The sequence below is a fragment of the Vitis vinifera genome, chromosome 15 (genome assembly GCF_030704535.1).
Source record: "Vitis vinifera cultivar Pinot Noir 40024 chromosome 15, ASM3070453v1".
NCBI lineage: Eukaryota > Viridiplantae > Streptophyta > Magnoliopsida > Vitales > Vitaceae > Vitis > Vitis vinifera.
Window position 1 is genome coordinate 17853052 of NC_081819.1, and position 20741 is coordinate 17873792.

A 20741-nucleotide genomic window follows, 5' to 3' on the forward strand; every position below is an offset into this window, starting at 1 on the left:
ACCCTAGAAACCAAAAAACACCAACATTCACACACACAGTCGCAAGCAACTTGCTTAAGCAAACCAGAAACAAACCAACAAAGACAAAACGCAACAAGGAAAAGACAAGAACAATGCACGTACCAATTGTAAATCTGGAAGAATAGGGTTGAAATCCGCAACACAGTCATCGGCAAGATGCAAAAATCACCGGCAGGAAACTCTAGGGCTTCACTCAGAAAAACAAAAGAGAAAACAGAAGGAAAGAGAAGCAGCACTAACAGGAAAAAACGCAGTAGGAAAAGTGCAACAAAAGCCACAGTATGCTATTTATAGGGGGACAGCCCCTCGGTATACCAAACGATCAGCTACGTTATCATTGAAACGACATACTGCTTGGGAATACACAGAGACGACGACTCATCATAAATGTCTCTCTCTCTCTCTTCGCCCCCGCTCACCACGTGGCCCAATGAGTGCAAAAAGTAACCTCGGTTTCGAAAAAACCAATTATTTTTTAACATGCCCATTTTTGCTCAGGCAAAATAGGCAAGTTAAAAAGGAGGGCATTGTAGGGACCCCTCCCCACACATGGTACACATCTCCTGATGACGTGTGGCACACATTCTCATCCGGATTTCCCCAAGAGTACACGTGGCGCGCTTCTCTTATCCGGACTACCTCAAGGAGAGGCACACGACACTCATAAAGCATAACATCCGGACGACTTCCACAAATGCATCCGGACGACCAACATAGGTCATCCGGATACATTTGTCATGATCATTGACTGAAGTAAGCAGGTCTTGCACGTTATCACAACAGCTTGCCATGGCCCACGTTCCGCCACCTGCAGAGTGAAAGGACAAGATGAAGTGACAACAAGTCACTTCCCACGATCACTTCACACGATCACCTACCACGATCTTTGTCAGCCGCCCGTAAGGTGATGATGGCCCTGACACCACCTAATGTCATCATGACAACACAAAATATCTCTCCACCATTAAAGAGAGGGACAAAGCTTCTGATACTATATATACAAACCTTCACACAAAGAGGAAGGTAAGCTTGCTATACCTAGTAAAAGGCCAACTGATTTATCTCCATCTCTCTAACCATGGCTGACAAAACCATCGGATGGTGCGTCCGGACACCCTGTTCGGACGCCTTTTGCAGGTATCACGATTGAATCAAGAATCTGTATTGGTTAAGATCGTGCGTCCATCCATTGGGCACCTACGTGGATCACCAGGGACGCGAGGCCTCAACAAGAATCAAATATTTGGTATTGATCCTTTCTAATTGATGTCATGTTTTTTTTAGGGTTCAGTCTTCCATAGTAAAAAACCAGCCAGGGAAAGAGACAACCAATTTGTCTTTCTCAATGGTGATGCCAGCCATTGAGGGCAACAACTTATCGATTTTAGCTTTGTATATTCCACATAAATGTTAGGTTTTCTTTTATGTTGATAAGCTGAGCTGCTTTTATAATGAGGTCGTAGGGGCTCCACCTAATATTCTCCATTGATTCCCTTGATTAAACTTTGTAAAAGACTTCTGCAACCCTTCAACATATTGATTGAATTGGAATTTACATTGTCCCATCTCCTCATTGTCATTGGAGTGCAAAATTTTTTGAATGGTTAATCAGTCATATCTAACTAAATATTGTTTATTCTAAACCCAATAAGTTCTTCAACTCTATCCTATACGGATAGATATTGTCCTATTTTTGTTTAATGGACTCACATTAAGTTCAAAAACCGATTTTGATATATCATTAATAATGATCTGTTTCGTTTTCTCTTATGTGGATGATATCTATTTTGGACCAATGGATCCTCACAGCTTAAAAACATAAGTAGGGTATAAATAAAGTTGGTTTAGTCAGTTTTTTTATATAAAAAATTGATGGAATAGACATAATCGGTTTTATATTTAATAAAAAACTGAATCAACTAGATTTTGAGTAAAAATTCGAATCAAATCAAGCTTTTTGAGGTCGATTTGGTTTAGTTTTGATCAGACTAAATAGTCTTTTTTTAGTACTAAACCTAGTCATAAATTTGTTTGTTTTGAATACAAAACTCATTAATTTGAGTTTATATTAGGTCTTATGTCTAATCTGTTTTTAAAAATTAATTGAAACCAACTTGGATTTGATATAAAAAAAAATATAAAATGCAATTAGAATTAATTTGACCATAATATAAAAATAATGAATTACTCTGATAAAATATAATATAAAAAAACTTATCAAATATTAAACAATTATTTATAAGTTTTAGAATATTGGTTTGCTTCGGTTTTTATCTATTAAGAGACAAGAAAATCGAAAACCAAGCCAACAAGATCAATTTTAAAATTCTCAAATCGAACCAACATTTTTATTATTGAAAATTGAACTAATATAATCGGTTTTTGTTGGTTTTGATCAGTTTGTTGATTTTTTCAATTTTGCTTATACCCTTAATATGCAATTAAACGTAATTCATTGTATATATAGAATTAGAAACCTTTTCTTTCTTATTTCATGAAATATCATATAAATAATGTTATACGCAGGAAAAAAAAATTGTAGGAAGAAACTCAAACTTCCTACTCTCTTATTAGTTTTTATGGAGAATCGGCCAATATTTGGATATAAACCATAGAATTATTTTGCCTTTTCACTTTCTTCAATAGTAGCTTCATGATTAACGCGAGTAAAAATTTGTATATCCTTATTACTTATTTACCTTTTTTATCATTTTGGATATTATGTTGATCTTAGTAGATTTAATCAGATTAAAAATATTATTCCCTATTTAAATTAGATTATTAATTCTTAATCCTTATATTATAATTTTTAATCAAATTCATTCACCCATTCTACCTCTGTTTTCAAGAACCACTTAAAAGAATACGAAGTAGATTAAAACATAAGAGATTTAATCGTAGTTACTAAAACTAAAAGTTGAATGGATAAAAAGTTCCTTCCCAAAACAATTTTTTTATGCCTACATTTATTATTCTTATTTCTATTTTTAAATAAGTAATTTAACACTCATAATAAATAATAAATAAAAAAGAAAAAGAAAAAGAAAAAAGAACACATCGGATTTTCATTTATATCACATCCTTTGAAAGAGAAAGGCATTGACTTAAAGGAGGGAAGTGGTAGTAATGAAGCAGCCAAGAACAAGCAAAGGAACCAAGTTGTGATATTTAAAAATTAATACCATTAAAGAAAAAAAAATTGTTATAATGCTCTCATCATACTTGTCTTTGATCAAAATCACTCGTACTTATCTCTAACTTTATAGTTTATACTCAACGCTCTCAAACTTGAAAGCCACTACTTAGTCCTTTCTTTCATTAACCAAGTCGTCCAACTACTTGATTGTTTTTAAGGTACAAGGTGGTACAAGGTACGGCCGCCCACTATGAACATCACCATATTATATCATATAATATATCATATTCTAATCTAATAGAGACAAAGGAAAATATTAATTAATTCTTGACTTATGATGATTGTTTTTTTAAAAAATAAAAAATAAAAATTCCAAGATTGAAAGGAAAGGGTACCATAAAGAAGTAAAATATAAATGGTGATTCATAATTACTTTATTTTATTATTTCCTATCATTTTCAAGATGAGGTTGTTGGAAAATTGTTTTTAAAAATAAATAAATAAATTTTAAACTAAAAAATATGTTCGTATTTTTTTTTTTGTGTAGAAAACACTTTTTTGAGAACCTACTATTTTTTTATAACATATTTTAAATTATCTTCATGTTTTAAAAAATAATTATATAAATATAAAATAATTGAAAATACAATCTTATAAATAAAACTAATTTTTAAAAAATATTTGGATCCATAAAAGACATTTTAAGTTTTCAAATAAATTTTTTACTTTAAAAACATTATAAAATTATTTTTATGAATTGTTTTTGAAAACATTTTCAAACAAATTTTGAAAATCACCTATCAAATATTTATCCTATGAGCATTATATGTGATTTTTCAACTAAGTGATTTTTTATATTTTTAAAAATGTTTCCTAAATTTTGTGAAATGTTTATAATATTTTTTCAAAAATTAAAAATATTTCCTAAAATCATTTTCAAATTGACTCTAAATAGAAATTTAAAAATAGCTAACACACCCATGGTCTAAACAACAAAATATTGGAGCAAATTTGAGGGTAAATTGAAGGGGAGTGAACAGCCCATTTGCAGCTCAAGTGGCCTACAGTCTCCTCCTTCATATTTACATGATGGTCTCCTCACACTGAGACAGAGAGTTGTTACTTAGTTTTCAAGTTTGATTTATTTACTGCAACATGTATACACGTACATCTAGGGTTTTAGAATAATTAATTTATAAAAAATACTAAAAACATAAATAAAGAAACATATTTTTAATTTTTTTACTATCATTTTAAAAATATGAAAAATATTTTTTTTAAACCCTAGGTTCCCAACCCACCTCACCTATTTCATAGTTGACCCAAGAAGGGAGGATCACTGAATGCAAGTGGCACCATGCTCTAAAATTTACTGGAAAATTCTCAATTCGACCATTTTTAATATGGGAAAATTGTGGATTGATGCATGGATAAACTTTATATTAGTACTCAATTTTGTTACTTTAATGATTTTGCACCAATTGATGTGGATGTTGTGTCCCCCCTATTATGCAACTTGCCACTTATATAAAGTATAATCAAACAATGTGACATAATCACATTTTAATTTACAAGATTAAGGTGTGGACAAAAATCCTAGTCATTCAATGAAATTCATATGCCACTCCTTTGACTTGCTCAACTTCTCTCAATTGTTGTCAATTTTTTGAATCATCGAAGCACATGTCATAACACATTCCAGCTTTGGCTAAAGAGATAAGGATATAATTAATTAATTAATTAATTAATTAAATAGGATGAAAATATCTCAAATATGTAAAACAAATATCTCTTATTTTTTTAATTTAAAAAATAATTTATTTATTTTTTATATAAATACCCTTTAATATAGTCATTATTTATATGTATGTTTTAAAAGAAGATATTATTTTTATAAAAAAAGACCAGATTTTTATCTATGTTTTAAAAAGACGTTGCTAATCAGCCTGATGTTTTTGAAAGTTTGTGAATAGGATGCTGTCGGCTCTCCACTCTTCCCAGACCCATAGACCACAGTAACACCTGGACCGTACATGACACCTGGACACATTTGTGTGGGTCTAAATGCTGACGTGTACGGTTGGGATGTAACCTCAGGGTTCAGGATTCACACGTTGTGGTTTCGCGGGCAAATGTCAACGGTTGCGAGAGAAAACGACAACACTTCTCTCTCCCAGAATCCGTTTAAAAGCAGACCACCATTCACCCTCAACTCAAACCCTAGCGGAAATCAAAACCAACAGAGAAGAGAGAGAAAGTTCTAGAGAGGGAGAAATCAATTGTTGGGAGAGAGATGAAGCTAGTATGGTCACCGGAGATAGCTTCAAAAGCTTACATAGACACTGTAAAATCAGTGAGTATCGCTCTGGATTCACAAACCCAATTATTCTTTTCCTGTAATTCCTCCATTTACGTATGTGTATGTATGCTGATATGATTCAATCTGATGTGCAGTCTGAGGTTTTCAAACAATCCGGCGTAGCGGAGCTGATAGCCGCCATGGCCGGCGGCTGGAACGCGAAGATGATAGTGGAGACGTGGTCGCACGGTGGCGTAGTCACCACCAGCGCGGGCCTCGCCATCGCCGCTAGCCATACGTGCGGCCGACACGTGTGCATAGTCCCCGACGAACGATCGAAGCTCGCGTACATCAAAGCCATGCACGACGCCGGCGTGACGTCACCGGAAGTGATAGTCGGAGAGGCGGAGGACGCAGCGGCGACGCTGCTCGAAGTGGATTTTCTGGTGGTGGACTGCCGCCGCAGGGACTTCGGGAAAGTACTGATGTTTGCCAAAATAAGCCAGAGGGGCGCAGTCTTGGTGCGCAAGAACGTGAACCAAAGAAGCGTTTCTGGGTTCAAGTGGCATGGGGTTCTCCATCGCGGGACACGTGTCGTGAGAACAGTGTATCTCCCAGTGGGAAAGGGGTTGGATATTGCGCACATAGGGAGCAGCGGTGGAGTGGCGAGCTCGAGGAAGGGTCCCAGCCGTTGGATCAGACATATTGATGAGAAATCAGGAGAGGAGCACTTGATCCGAGGGTGACATTCCCCGCTGAGACGGGGTATTTGTTGTACAAATGGTTGCGTTTTCCAATAAAAATCATCGAAATTTTTGATAGAAATGACTGCTTTAAGAGCTTTGTTCAATCAATGGCACCTCTTAGTTCATAATCCTAAAATTTCCCAATAATTTTGGGAATTTGGACTTCCTACCTCTGTGTTGGACTTGGATCATCATAATTTGTCTTTCAAATTTGATTGAATTTAAGAAAAAATAGTCAAAAAAATCCTTCAATAACTTTAACTTCATTTGAAGCTAAGTGTTTGACTAGAAGTTTGTGTCAAAATTCAAGTCATAAATGTGCAAATCCAAACATTCATTTAATATTTATTAAATTTTAAGTTTTATATTTTATTAAAAGAAAATTCTAAATTACCTAATCGATAATATCAGTTGAATATTTGTAATCAATTTTAGATTATTAAATGAAAGTATAAACAAATAAAACCAAAGCATAAAGATAGAAACAATTAAACGAATAATATTAAGCTACAAAATCATGAAACTCAAAAATTTATGAAGAGTATCATTCTTATGTCTAATGAAATAGTTATTTTTTGTTTTTTGATAATATCTTTTTTTTTTCTTGAAAGTATTAAGAAAAATAAATTTTTGATTATCAATTGTATTATTAAAAATATAAAAATAAACAAATAAAATTAAAATTGGTTAGAAATTTGTATATTTTCAAATCATTTAATTTTTATATCAAAAAGTTAAATAAGTTTTAAATAGCATATAAAAATAATTTTTAACTTTAAATATACTTTTCTTTATAGTATATTTTTTCTTAAATTTTTTTAGAAACCAAATGTAACCTTAATAACAATCATGGTTTGAGCGTTGAGTCAATTTTCTAGTGTACACTAACAAAAATCTACAATAGATCAAATAAAGTAATCTTTTTTAGGGTGGCTGATAAACACGACAAATCGATAAAATCCAACCGAACCAAATCCAATCAAATTGGATCTTTCAAAAATTGTAGATTTTATTGCATTAATTTAATATAAAATTAAATGTGTTCTAATGGAAATGTTTTTTAAAAAATGGCCAATATTAATGATTTTTCAGTCTTTTAAAAATATTTTCTAAATTTAACTAAATATTTAATTTTTCATTTTAAATGATTCATTTTAATTAAAACATGTCATAATTCTCAGCCCACCCTTGAAAAAACCATCTCCTTCCCAAGTCTACAGCCTTGTTCAAAGATTCATCATCTTAAGAGACTGGATGGAAATGGGGAAAAGCTTTAATGTTCATTCATCACACGACGAAGCCAACATAATAGAGACAGATGTAGCAGTACTGACCAAGACATGAATGAACCTCAGCTTAACTTTCTGATGAGAGATGAGTGAAGAACAGAAAAAGGAGTGTCCGTAAGGTGTTGCAAAGCTTCTAGGCTGTGGGGTTGAACCCTACACATTACCTTTCCTGCAACTTCAACCTGTACGACCAACGACTTCTTCACACCCACGTATTTCCCATTCAGATTGTACCCATAAGAGAATATTGTATAACCAGTGGGCACCTTTAGAATAATTAGCTCGGTGAGCTTATATGTTTGACGTGTAATAGTGTAGCTCCTTGGGAACATGACTTCAGGATGAGTGTGTAAGGTTGAAGAATATGGTTAGATCTTGCCTCCGGATGAATCAAGGTCCCGAGCGTAGGATGGGGTCTAGCCCTATTTCTTCTCTATACTTGGGCAAGTCCCGGGATAACTGTGAATGAATGTGATATCAAACAACAAAGAGACTATTAGCTTAGCTTGACTTCTGTTATGTATATGTAAGGTTGAGATGAATGCGTTGTCTGGGGTAAGAACTTAGAGCCCTCTGTTGATGGAGAACATGTGAACGTAGAAGAATAAGAATTCAGAGATATCAATCCCTCACTTTCCTTGTCGGTAGCCTCTACTGAAAGATCCACCAGCTCAATCCTCAGCCATTATTTCTTTAAACATGTGAACTGCAGACTTCCAGCTTGTTGTCTTATCTTCGAGGTCATACACAATTTCCAATACGCTTCATATGGTCCAAAGTCTCTCTATCAGAGAGCTACGTACTACTCTAAGGAAGATGATCAGCTATGGTGATTCTTCAAACTTGTATACTCAAATAGATGACATTATCCTCAGGGTTGACTCAGATCAGGGATTGAGGTTTCAGACACACCACATAAACAAATGTAGCCATCAATTGTTTCAACTCTTAGGGAAAAGACCATATACTAATAGTAGTAGCTTTTGGTTGGAAATTGATGGTACATCCGTATGTGTCCTTATCAGTTTATCAAATAACCCCATGGTCCCTCTACTCATCTCAAATTCAAAGAAAATTCATTCTGTTTTCATGCTTCTTAATAACAGGGTGGGTCTCGTTCCTCTGTTCAATGACATGGAGTCATCAGAGTTTCCCCGTTGAAATGCCATCGTTTTAGTTTTTCCGTTACCGTGCCAAAACTACAGAATGGGATCGTTTTGCATTTTTGTGGGTTTTTCTCTTTTTTGACGCGACATCCATAACAACATTCCCTTTTGACTCTGATACCCAGAAATTCATTTAACAGCGTTCAAGAGGATAACTAAGAAATAATTACGGAAATTTCTGGGTTAAGGCCATGAATCATACCAACAGAATGCATGCCATGAGGGCCTGCTATGAAAAACGTTTCTTCATGGTATTGAAGCAGCCAAATTTCAAGCCATTCTACATATCCCTCTGCTCAACAGTTCCCAAAGCCAAATATCATTGACAAGAACATACAAGCAGCATACAACTGGGCTAGGGGCACAGACTGATTCTACATTTTCCAAATTCCAATTCCAGACATGTCAAGACTCAGACAATTGCATTTCTTATATTACAATTTTCCAGATTTCCCAGAATAGATAGTTAAGACATGACATCAATACCAACCAACCATACCATTCCCACTCCTCTACAAGCCAGGTGTGTTGCTCTGATTGAGCTGCAGCCCCCCACATCCAATGTTCTCTCTCTCTCTCTCTCTCTCTCTCTCTCTCGTGTTATTTCAACAAGATGGCTCTGGGAATAGATGGATCTGAGCCCAAATTAGTTGCAACCTGTTTGATCAGTTAATAGTTAAGGGAATGTTTCGTGGGAGGCTCTGAATCTATCGTTACAAGGGAAAACCTGAAATTTTTCGTACATGAATAAGTTAGAACTCTTGGGCATCCAAATCAGGCTTTGATGGAAATTCAAGACCCTGGAGCACTGGCATCCGCCGTAGATCTTCTTCTGTGTATGCAGGGATGAACCAGTATAGCTTGTCTGTACCAAACACCTGTACAAAAACAGGCAAAAATTTTTAATAGGGGGACTCCATTTGCTTATTATTCAGAAAAGGATGATGAACAAGCTGTCAAGATTTACTTTACATAACACGAAAGAAATAGAGAACGGACTTCACCTGCCTTGCACACACCAAGGCAGCGAATTCAGAGCAAACCATTTACAATAAGCCAAGTCAAAATTCTACTTATTAAAATAACTGCAAACATCCTCAAGGACATTTTAGGAGCATTCTACTTGTCCATGTTATCCAAAGGAAAGTGATGAGCACAATCCCTAAATTGTCTAGGTTATGCGATCTCAACAACCGGATACAGAGAGACGAAGCATATTCCCATCACAAAGTTTCATAAATGTGGGTGCAAGTGCAAAAAATTTGCCTGTTTCTCATAAAAAAATTTCATTATTTGAAATCCAGCAACTATTTGACATTTTATTTACTGATGATGTTCATGCAAAATCTACTGACTCCAAATCAGTCTGATTAACACAACACAAGCTGAGGTCATAAAATTAAATTTAGGTTGAGCTTGGGTTTGGATGCTTTGGTTAGAGGCCAGGTGGGGTTGGGATTTTGGCTAAAGAGTAAAGACATTTATCTGGTTGCGCTTGAGATGGCTTTTCAACCCAATCATACCCCACCCAAATTACAGTGCCGATTGAAACTGGAAATCAGTGACTAGGTCAAGATTTTCTCATTTTGCAAATCAACACAAGCATTTGCATGCAGAGAAATGGATGCACATTTATCATCTCAGGTCTTCTTGCAGGTTATAAAACAATGATACGAGGCAGTAACAAGCCTAGTGCTTCATCACACTTAGGCTGCATTTGCTATGTGAGGATAGGAATGGAAATAGGATGGGAGTGAAGGTGAATTACAGTACCACGCAAAAGAAAGGACTCAAAATCCTAATGAGAGGAATTTGGTTTCCATACTAATGCATTTTTTTTTCCTACTCACATTCTAAAAGACAATCTAAACACATTAATGAATGGAAATGGAAATGATTTCACATTTTCATTCTCTATTCCAGCATTCCAAACATGACCTTAAGGATGAAAGAATGTTCTTTCCAAACCACTGACTGGTGTCCAACCCAGATTAAACAGGGCCTAAACAGATTTCTTCTAGAAAGATGCAGATCCAACTGTGAAACAGCAGTCTTTTCAGATCTCCCAATTTGGACAAATCAACTTAAACTGTCCAAATTATAAAACGTATGACTCAGGGCTCTCAGTTTAACAAACTATATTTCAGGTTCTCAGTTTAAACCAAGTTCATTCAGACAAGGTCCAAATATAGGGAGATAATAATTTATCATCATACTGCCGAAAAAAAATTGTACAATCATCAATGCCAAACCTTGTATCCAATTTCTAATGAGTAGATTATTGACAAGATGTCAATGTCATCATCTGCCAGAGGCAGCTTTTATTATCACACTTGCTGATCTTCAATGAAATGGTAATTAGTCTCAATCATACATAGAAACCATATAGGTTATGAGTCTCCCAGAATGTAAGCAATATTGTCAAGAACTCCCCCCCCCCCCTCTTAAGTTTCCTGATATTTGGCCAGTTCGGATTCAAACATGTTCAGGAAATAGTAATCCCTCTATTATCATTATTAACAGAGAATATCAGTGCTTCTGCTTTAGATCTTAAAAGCACTTACTGGAATGCAGGTTTGAATAATTTGAAGAATATCTTCTCACATTTAAAGCATGTCACATTGATTAGACTCATGCAGAACTCCCAAGAAAAGAAACAAACTGAAGAGGTAATATGTTGCAAAATATACTAACCTGTTCAAAATTCTTCTTTCGACCGAGGTCATACCGCCATTTCAGGGTGGTCTTTTTCTCATATGCCTGAAACACAAGTCAATCAGTCCATCAACTACTGAGTCTACATCTTATGCACCTTCCTACATATGGGCCTTGTAGTAAATTACCTTCACAGAATGGCTTTAATGAAATCATTTGATATTGAAATTGGTCTTTGGTTCACCAATTTTTGGGGAAAATTTTATATTCCACCAGTTCGTAGATGAAATGGAGGGTGGCAACTAAATGCTAATTAATTAAGAAATGCCCACCTAAATATTTTTTGATAGGCAAACAATGAAGAAGCATATTAAGAAATTCTCACTTAAAAAATGAAGGGATCAGTTTAGATATTTTAAAAAATTCCTTAAGGTTTCCATGATATAAAGATGAAGGAACAATAAAAGCTTTGAATTGAACAACACCAAAATTGGGAACTTCATGAAATGCAATTTGAGGAAAGTCCCTCAGATCAAACAGGATTTAGCTAAAGCATGTACAGCCAGTTGCCATCTAATTTTTACATAGAAGAGTTTATTCAGCCCAAACTTTATAATGGTACAACTACAAAGCAGAGTGGAACAGAAACGTAAGAAAATATAGCCAAGACCAAATTTCATTACAAGTTAAATGAATAATAAGAGGTAAACAAATACCTCAATGGTTGTGGTATTAGCAGCCACCATTGATATGTGCATAATCAGGAATCCCATCACACTCAATGCAAACGCTAGGTTCAAGACTGAGGAAGAAGAACCAATAAGAGTTTAAAACATAAATAAATAAATGAGAGCAACAAAGAAAAAAGAGTACAAAAATAGGAAATTAGACCATACCAAAGGCAAGAAAAGTGGTTGCAAGGGTGCCAGGTGATCCAGGTATTTCTCCCTCAGTAAAGAATGCTATAAAATGTGGTAGTAATGATAAAGTCACAAGACTTGTTTCAAGAAACGTGTAAAACTGCATTAAGATTTAAGAAATATTAGTTCAAGCATTTAATACATCAATTAGCTTACTTCCACAAAAATTTAAAGAAACTTCACACTACGCATCCATATAATATATCCAAAAACACCAATCAAGAATAAATCAAATAAAAGGATCACATAGATAGAGTAAAAATTGATGATTAACCTCCTGGTAACACACTGTACTATTTTATTTTATTTTTTTTACAATTTAATAAATTTTCAAATTTTTTTAATTATCATAAAAAGGAAAACAAAAAAACCAATGTCTAAATAATTGTCTACAGGTGCATGAACAGGGGCAGAGCACACATAAACAATATCTATTTGCGAAGGTCATAGTATGATTTATCACTACTGACCTTTTGTAATTTTATTTTCTTTGCATTGTTACCACCTTGACAGCTAGGTTTATCCCAACTGCCAGCGAAGCAAGCCCGGAGTAATACAGACCTACTCTTCTACACTATACTAAGGAGGCTTGAACTTGGGACCTCTGATTTATGCCCAGGGGGCACTACAGGTAAGCTAGATCCCAAGGAAATTCTGTAAAACAATGAAAGGAGCATAAGCCACCATGCTTTATGGAGAGAACAACAACAGGATAGGTGTATAGGCTGTTGAGATGGTTACATGGAAATACTAGGAAATGTATAGTAAGATAACAATTTATTCTGTCACAGAATGAGAAAATGGAGAATTAATGTAGGCCCTACTGAATCTAGCAACCATTTCTTCTCTTTTTCTTTTATTTGAGCTTCCTGGCAAGAGACATGAATTAAGTCTCTTCCAACAGTGAATCAATTTAGAGAACCAAGTGAAATTTATATCCATCAATAACAACAGAAGGGGAAAAACGCAAGAGGCCAAATCACAACATTAAGTGGTTGATAATTGGGGGACAGCAGAATATTTTTCTTACTTCTGAGTTCTGATAAGTAAGGTATAACAGTGTGTGCAAAAAATGATGCAAAATCAGATGGTCATGTTGGGGATAAAGAGTCAAACAGCTGAATCTGATCATTTGCAGTTGTCTTAAAATCCAGGGTGAGCTCCTGTAGTGCCAAGAATCAGGTAATCCAATGAGAATGCATGCAGTATTTATCGTACAAAACAATCCATTGGGTGAGAGAGAGTTTCTGTTTTTTTCTATTTGGTAAAACTAAAATAAAAATGGTAAGCCCAGTAGCTTTACATCCTTTTTGTTTTTCATAAATTGCAAAGAAGCCCACCTAACCATGCAACCCAACTTTCATCTCCAACAGGTGTACACAACTATTCTAAAGCACTTCTTGCAAGGATTCACAATCAATCGATACACCATCCATTCAAACCGTGATTACAGCAGATTAGGCAGTGTTCTGGTTAAGGGATATACTGGTTGAGCTTTTACAATGAAAAAAAAAATTCACATTTTAAAAGAACCCTACAAACAAGCCTATATAGAGCTTGAAGCCTCAGACATAAATCCGTCTTTTTAATCCTTGATCATCCATACTTCAAAAGTTTTTCTTTACTTTCTAACTAAATTAAAGTTGTCTGAACCAATTAAACCACCAGTTGAACTATTACTTAGTCCAACACCAAATCCAGTTTTAAAATATCTAAGGTCTATCTAAAATATTTAACTGGAAGGCAGAACAACAATCCCCTCCAGGAAATTTCTAAAACATTTTTTGAAATTTCAAACCTTTAGTGGTGCTACTAGTTAACAATTCCAAAAAATGAAGTGAAGAACATTCATAAGCATTAAATTTCAAGCAGTTTACTGCAATGGCGTCTTCTTTTTTAAAATGTCATCTAGATTCAGATATTTTATAAGAAACAAAAGGTTTAACAAAAGTTCAAACAAAGTCTCTACACCCAACAGTAACAAGCAAGTAAATGAATTGAAAATTATTTATTTATTTATTTATTTTTAGGGATTAACCAGGAACCTACTGTTGTGGACCCAACCTTCTGCCATCTGACTCAAGCCTAAGAAGCAGAAAACAAATTGAAAATGAGTTAACTTGCCACTGGATGTGCCTAGACATACATTGACTCCATTGAAATTTTCGATAAAGCAAGTTTTTACGAACACAAATTTCCCTCAAGTGATAATGAATAGAATTGAAAGGACCACTTTCCATGATAAGATGCCTTCATTAAATTATAACATAAGTAGCTGTCCAGCAAATAATCATCATATTAATATGTTTCCTTTCTAAATATTTGAACCAGCGCCTAGCGCATCCCCTCACCATCTTCCTTTCATATTTGATCAGGCTCTGTTCTTTTTAATTCAGTCAAACCATTGCCTTCAAATGTGAGGAAATATTTTTGAATGGTGGTCCAGTGTCTGTACGTTATTTTACTCTCTATTTTACGTTGTGAAGGCAATGTTCTTCTATAAATCATTGATTCTTTTCCAAAATGTTTCAAAATTCAAGATTACAATGTTTTTGGGAAAATTTGACATTCAGGTGCAACATACCTTTATAGCTAGAGATATCTACTACAAACAAATGAATAAATGCATTAAGAAGAAGCTGAAAGCAAAAACTATCAGAAATGGAATTTTACAAAATTTATAAGATTACACAATGCCTTTAGGTTTGCTACAAAGATAGCTAGATATCCAAGTATTTGATTACAGTGATTAAGAAGTAAATTTATTACCAAGAAAAGAAGGAAATATTTGTAGTTCAAAGCCCCAACACAATTCACAACCCAAACACAATGATGGTCCATCTTCAGTATACATCTCCCACCTGGGAAAAAATAAAAACAAAAAGAAGAAACAAATGCACTTAGTTTTCCATGAAATTTACATAAACAAATACACAAGAGCAATTATCACAAAACTCACAAACAGAACAATGGTGGCAGCGAGGCGGTTTCATCTGGCTGCACTTTCGACAATACCGAACCCTCTGCTTTGAAGCATCAGCTGGCGAAACACCAAAATCTGACCCAGTCAAAGGATCACCCTCCCCTCTCTCCTCATCCATAATAGGCCTCCAATTTGGAGGCACACCACCCGGATCCGTTAAAACAACAGAAAAGTAACTCCATAATAGCATGACCAACTACATTCCATAATAAAATTCCAACATTTAGCATAAATTTTATCTCTATGCCAGCCCCTTTTGTCATTTAAATCTGAACTGAACAGAACGAGGGCCTTAAAATTTGAGGGGAAAAAAGGGACAAAAATGGCCATTTTATAAGTTCTAGAGACCTAGATTTCCTAAAATTACTTAAGAAGATAATTTAATCAAAACCAGTGTGAATATTCAGTAATTGAAACCCAACTACATTCCATAATAAATTTTGGCATAAATTTTATCTCTATGCCAGCCCCTTTTATCATTTAAATCTGAACTGAACAGGACGGGGGCCTTAAAATTTGAGGGGGAAAAAGGGACAAAAATGACCATTTCATAAGTTCTAGAGATCCAGATGTCCTAAAATTTCTTAAGAAGATAATTTAATGAAAACCGGTGTGAATATTCAGTAATTGAAACCCATAAAGATCCAAGAAAGCCAGGCAACCAATAATTAACACCAAAAAGAATTATTATTATTGTTATTATTATTATGAAAGCCAGACAACCAATAATTAAAACCAAAAAATGATACACTGAAGTTTACAATCTTTTGAGCTAAAATTTAAATAGAATCTAAAAAACACAATCCCAGAACTCTTTTTCTCGTTTGAATCTCAACTAGCCCTAAACAAATCAATAAATAAACAAACACATAAATCTTCAAACTTAAAAACGAAATGCAAGAAAAATTAACATTTCTGTGACTTCTAAGTTCTAAGGAGAAATTGCCAGAAACTCCAATAACCGGCTTTTCATTCAACCAAAATCCCAAAGATTCAAAACCCAGAAAAAAGTACAAGAAAAATCCCCACCGGCCAAGAAATTATTGGCACAACAATTACAAAATTGAGAAATCCCACCAAACAATGAAACAACATCGGCAAAACAAGAGCAGCTTGAGTAAAATTCAAAAGTAAAAATAAAAAATGCACCCGCAGAACTCTTCTCCCATTGAATCACAATTAGCCCATATAAATAAATAAATAATGATAACCTTCAGATGAAACAAAGAAATGCAGGAAAAAAAAAAAAAGCAACATTTAGCATAATTTCCAAGGAGAAAAAAAATGCCAAAAACTACCACAAACCCACCTTTTAATCCAAACAAAAGCCAAACGATTCAAAACCCAGAAGACACAACAAAAACCCCCACAAACCCATAAATTATTATGAAATTGGGAAACTCACCAAACCATGAAACAAGATCAACACCGCAACAGCTATAACGGAAGTAAGACCCCCGTCGTACAAAGCCGGGCCGTAGCTGGTCAAAACAACGGCGTAATAGGTTACACCCACGACGCCAAGGACCAAAAGGATCATGATCGAGCCAAGGCCCCTCAAGGCCGTGCAGAACTTGAAAACGTTCCAAGCCATCACAGCTCCGGATCTATGCATACTCGACGCCCCAAAAATTAAATTCCAAAAACAATACACAAATTTTTCGGAAAATTCAAATTTTTTTTCGTGTTTTCGCTCTCCGTTGATTTGCCGGAGACCTTCGAGGATATATGGATTCTAGGGTTTACGGATTAGGTGGGCTTACGGTATGGAATCCATAGGGAGAGGGGGGGAGAGAGAAGTGCAGGGATGTGAGAGATGTGAAATGAATGGGGTCAAAGTGTAATAAATGGAAAGTTGTAGGAAACTTCAATTAAAAATTATTTTAATTAATATTTAATATTCTTAGTCCGGCCTTCAATCTAGAAGGTCTTCTGATTTGTATTTATGACTTTTTATAATTTCATCCCTCCACTTTGTGAGAAATTCGAATACACCCCCAACTTTGCATTTTTCAATAATATATACCCTCAACTTACTTATTGCAAGGATTGTGCCATTTTGGTCATTTTCATTATATTAATTTCCACAATTAATTATAATTTAGAAAATTAAGAATATTTTTTTTTAATGAAAAATAACCCGATTTTAATTTTAATTATTTTAAAACATTGGCAACAAAAATATCTTTTTCCAAAATTCTCAAAGTATGATTGACCAAACCAAGCATAATCCAAAACTACCCTTCAACTTATTGTAGGATGGACCAAGTCAATATATTGCATATATTATATGTTCATAAAATACAAATGTACAAGGTCAAGGGACCTTGTCGATATAATAATTTTATTTTGGAATATTCTATTAAAAAATATAATTTAATATTTATTCATCAATTTATATATTAAATATCGTCTTCGATGACGTACTTAAGAGCGATATTTTGGCTATATTTGATTCTCCAAAAATACTAAAAAAATAATAAAAAAAATGGTATGAATAATGGTTTTCTTATAGTTAGTTTTATCATAGAAAATATAAAAAAAATCAAATATTATTAAAATTACTTAAAATTTTATACTTTAATTTATTTTAATTATTATAGTGAAAAAATAAATAAATAAAATGAGTTTGAATAAGCGAGTAAAAATAAATTATTGACTTTTAATTTATTTTTTATTTTTTGTCATTTTTTTTCTTTTATTATAGCTTTCCTCTCCATTTTATTTCAATTACATTTTCTCTATAAACCAAAATGGGCTTTTAAATATTTATTAATAATGGAAGAAAACAAAATGAAATATATGATTTTACAATAATACCCTTATACAAAAATTTTAAATATCATCATTATAGAGAAAAAAAAACTTGTTAAATAGATGATATAACAAGAATTTTATCTTATTAAAACTAAAATTATTTTGAATAGATTTTAGATGAAAAAATAATTTTGTATGATTAAATAGATTTTAGATGAAAAAAGTGTACTTATTTTATAATATCCACTGCCAATAAAACTAAATTATTTCTTTATTTTTATTAATTAATTTTATTAACAACATAAATATTTATTGAAATATTTGACAACTGAAATATTATATTCATTTTTTTAAATCAACTTCTAAGGGGAAATTTTGCCCATTAAAACAAATTTAGGCTAATAAATATTTTCTAATTAAAAATAAGCAAGTAAATAATTATGATTTTTTTAATATGTAATTATTATAAATTTTAAGATATTTAAATTATTAGTTATTTTTCAAAATATTTTATATGATCAGAAGAAAAAAAGAAAATAAAAATCATTTTGCTTGTTATTTTAATTTTAGTTTAAAAATAATAATTTTTTACGTAATTTTTTTTTATGGTCTAAGAATAGGGATGATAATGAGATAAGTTTTTCAAGAAACCTACCCTACCCCCACATATAAAGGGGCGGACTTAAAATTTAAATAAATGTTTTTTAAACCCCTGATGAGTTTGGGTATTGCCTCGACTAAAATTAATTTATTTTAATTTTAATTTTTTCTGTTTTTAATATATATACAATAATAAAAAAAATATTTTTCAATAAAATAAGTTATAAAAAATATAATAATTTAGTTATTTATAAAATATATTTATTTTAATGTAATTAAACAAATTTAAAAATAAAAATAGGGCGAGTTAATGGGACGTGGATGAAAATTATTTTGAATAAACAGGACAACAATGAAATAGGGGTGACCCATCCTGAACCGCCCTATTGTCATCCTATTTAAGAAGTATTTCTTTTATATTATAAAGATAATATTTTTTTGCTAATTAAACTAAGCAATTTATGATGATCATAATGAAGATAATATTTATATATTACTAATCCATAAAACATAAAAACAATATGATAAGGGCAAAAAAGTCAAATGACAATTCCCCAAAGGAAAATAATGGAATTTTTATGGGGCAAATCATCCTCCACTTTCAATGAATGGTTTTCTAAAAAATATGTAAGACCGAATCAATGTTGACTCCATGTATGGAATAAATTACCCATAATTATGAAAAGGAGAATCACTCTCCTTTTCCTACCCTTGAATGAAAAGTCGAATAAATACTTAGAATCATATCATTGAAATCAAAGCTAAAGTTATAATTTTTAAAACGAATATTGTTATACTAAAATTGTATTAAACATAAAAGAATTTTTTAACATAAGTCAAAACTAAGTTCAAATTGAATTTTTTACTTTCTAAAAATCAGTGTCTACGTGGTTTAAGTAAACACGTCATCAAAGAAAAATAAATAAATTTCGACATAAATATTATTTATTATTTCAAGTATTTAAAAGTGAGTTTTAAAATAAAGGGTTATTTAAAAATAAAATAAATTAATAAGGACATTTTTATCAAAATGGGGTAAAAAAAACGATATAGGGTTAAATTTTTAAAACTCAATTTTGGATGATTTTTTTAATCAAATAACCTTATAAAAAATGTATTTTTCAACAACAAAAGCATAAGGTTACCAAATATTAACAGGGTTGTTTGATTAAAATGGTCTTTCAAAACCTAATTTTTAAAATTTAACCTCTCACTTTTTTGTCATCATTTGGACAAAAATACCCTCAATATATTATTGTAAAAATAATCATTTTTTTTAAACCTACATGTAAATACTTGAAATAGAAAATGATATTTATGTCAAAAATTGATTAATTTTTTAGAAAAAACATGGGATGAGTTAGATTTTAGGGCTTATTTCATCCTTATTAGTCAAATATTTCATATTAATATAATAATCAGGGAGGTTTTTGAAAAGCAAAGTTAATGGTTAGTGTGGTTGCATGGCCATTGGTGGGTTGGGCTTTGTTGGTTGAATGGCGGTTGATGCCTTGATGGCACCTTCATGGACCCTTTTTCCACCATCGTAAGCGACTTATGCACTAATTGGATGGCCCTTATTAGACCCCTTATCTAATGTGGAATTTTCTCTCCTTCTAGACGTCAATGGAGTCAACCAATTCATGCCTTCTTAAAGAGTTTGGGAGTCAAGTCAAAATGGCCTTTTGCCCATAAAATATACCTTTTTGCACAAGTATACCAGCTAAAAAAAATTATGTTCTCTCCAAAAAAATAAAAATAAAAATTTTGCTATCCCGGAAAATGTTTCCAAATTTGAATCTAATATTTACACGAAAAGTTATTTTAAAAAAACATAAATTCAATTTAAACATGAGATTGATATAAGCTTAAAATCATCAAAAGATGAATTTTACATTATATACTGAACTCAACACAAATATAACATTTGTACCATTGTTCTTATAAACGAATTGATCATTAAATTAAAAAAGTCATTAATTCATAATATATCGGTTAGACCGACAATTAAATCATAGTCAAAAAGTCCAACAAGTGGTGCTATTAATATGTAACTATAATTATTTAAAATTTACATATTATTAAAAAATTAAAAATTTATTTAACAAAGTCATTAAGATGTAGAAAGGGATGCTTTACAAATTTGAACAATTGAATTCAAGTGGTTGA

General features: G+C 32.7%; 2 protein-coding genes across 2 annotated transcripts; one reads left to right on the forward strand and one right to left on the reverse strand.

Moving 5' to 3' along the window:
- Nucleotides 1–5358: 5358 nt before the first annotated feature.
- Nucleotides 5359–6281, forward strand: LOC100245353 (uncharacterized). The gene is made up of 2 exons (XM_002273842.4): nt 5359–5510; nt 5612–6281. The coding sequence occupies exons 1-2, from the start codon at nt 5451–5453 to the stop codon at nt 6200–6202; spliced, it is 651 nt and encodes a 216-aa protein (XP_002273878.1). The 5' UTR covers nt 5359–5450; the 3' UTR covers nt 6203–6281.
- A 2606-nt stretch (nt 6282–8887) lies between these two features.
- Nucleotides 8888–17067, reverse strand: LOC100252406 (probable S-acyltransferase At3g60800-like). The gene is made up of 8 exons (XM_010663348.3): nt 16621–17067; nt 15192–15411; nt 15002–15093; nt 12209–12332; nt 12029–12114; nt 11352–11417; nt 9401–9535; nt 8888–9314 (listed from the first exon to the last, which is right to left on the reverse strand). Exons 1-7 carry the CDS (start codon nt 16828–16830, stop codon nt 9410–9412), a joined length of 924 nt encoding a protein of 307 aa, XP_010661650.1. The 5' UTR covers nt 16831–17067; the 3' UTR covers nt 8888–9314; nt 9401–9409.
- Between the last annotated feature and the right edge of the window lie 3674 nt (nt 17068–20741).

What these genes read in the sequence shown, in the direction of transcription:
- LOC100252406 (XM_010663348.3), bottom strand. Translation starts at nt 16,830, where the DNA reads ATGCATAGATCCGGAGCTGTGATGGCTTGGAACGTTTTCAAGTTCTGC. An exon ending in AACCACTTTTCTTGCCTTTG is followed by an intron (nt 12,115 to 12,208) that starts GTATGGTCTAAT and finishes CTTCTTCCTCAG; the next exon opens with TCTTGAACCTAGCGTTTGCA. An exon ending in CTAATACCACAACCATTGAG is followed by an intron (nt 11,418 to 12,028) that starts GTATTTGTTTAC and finishes CTTGTGTTTCAG; the next exon opens with GCATATGAGAAAAAGACCAC.
- LOC100245353 (XM_002273842.4), top strand. Translation starts at nt 5,451, where the DNA reads ATGAAGCTAGTATGGTCACCGGAGATAGCTTCAAAAGCTTACATAGAC. An exon ending in ACATAGACACTGTAAAATCA is followed by an intron (nt 5,511 to 5,611) that starts GTGAGTATCGCT and finishes TCTGATGTGCAG; the next exon opens with TCTGAGGTTTTCAAACAATC.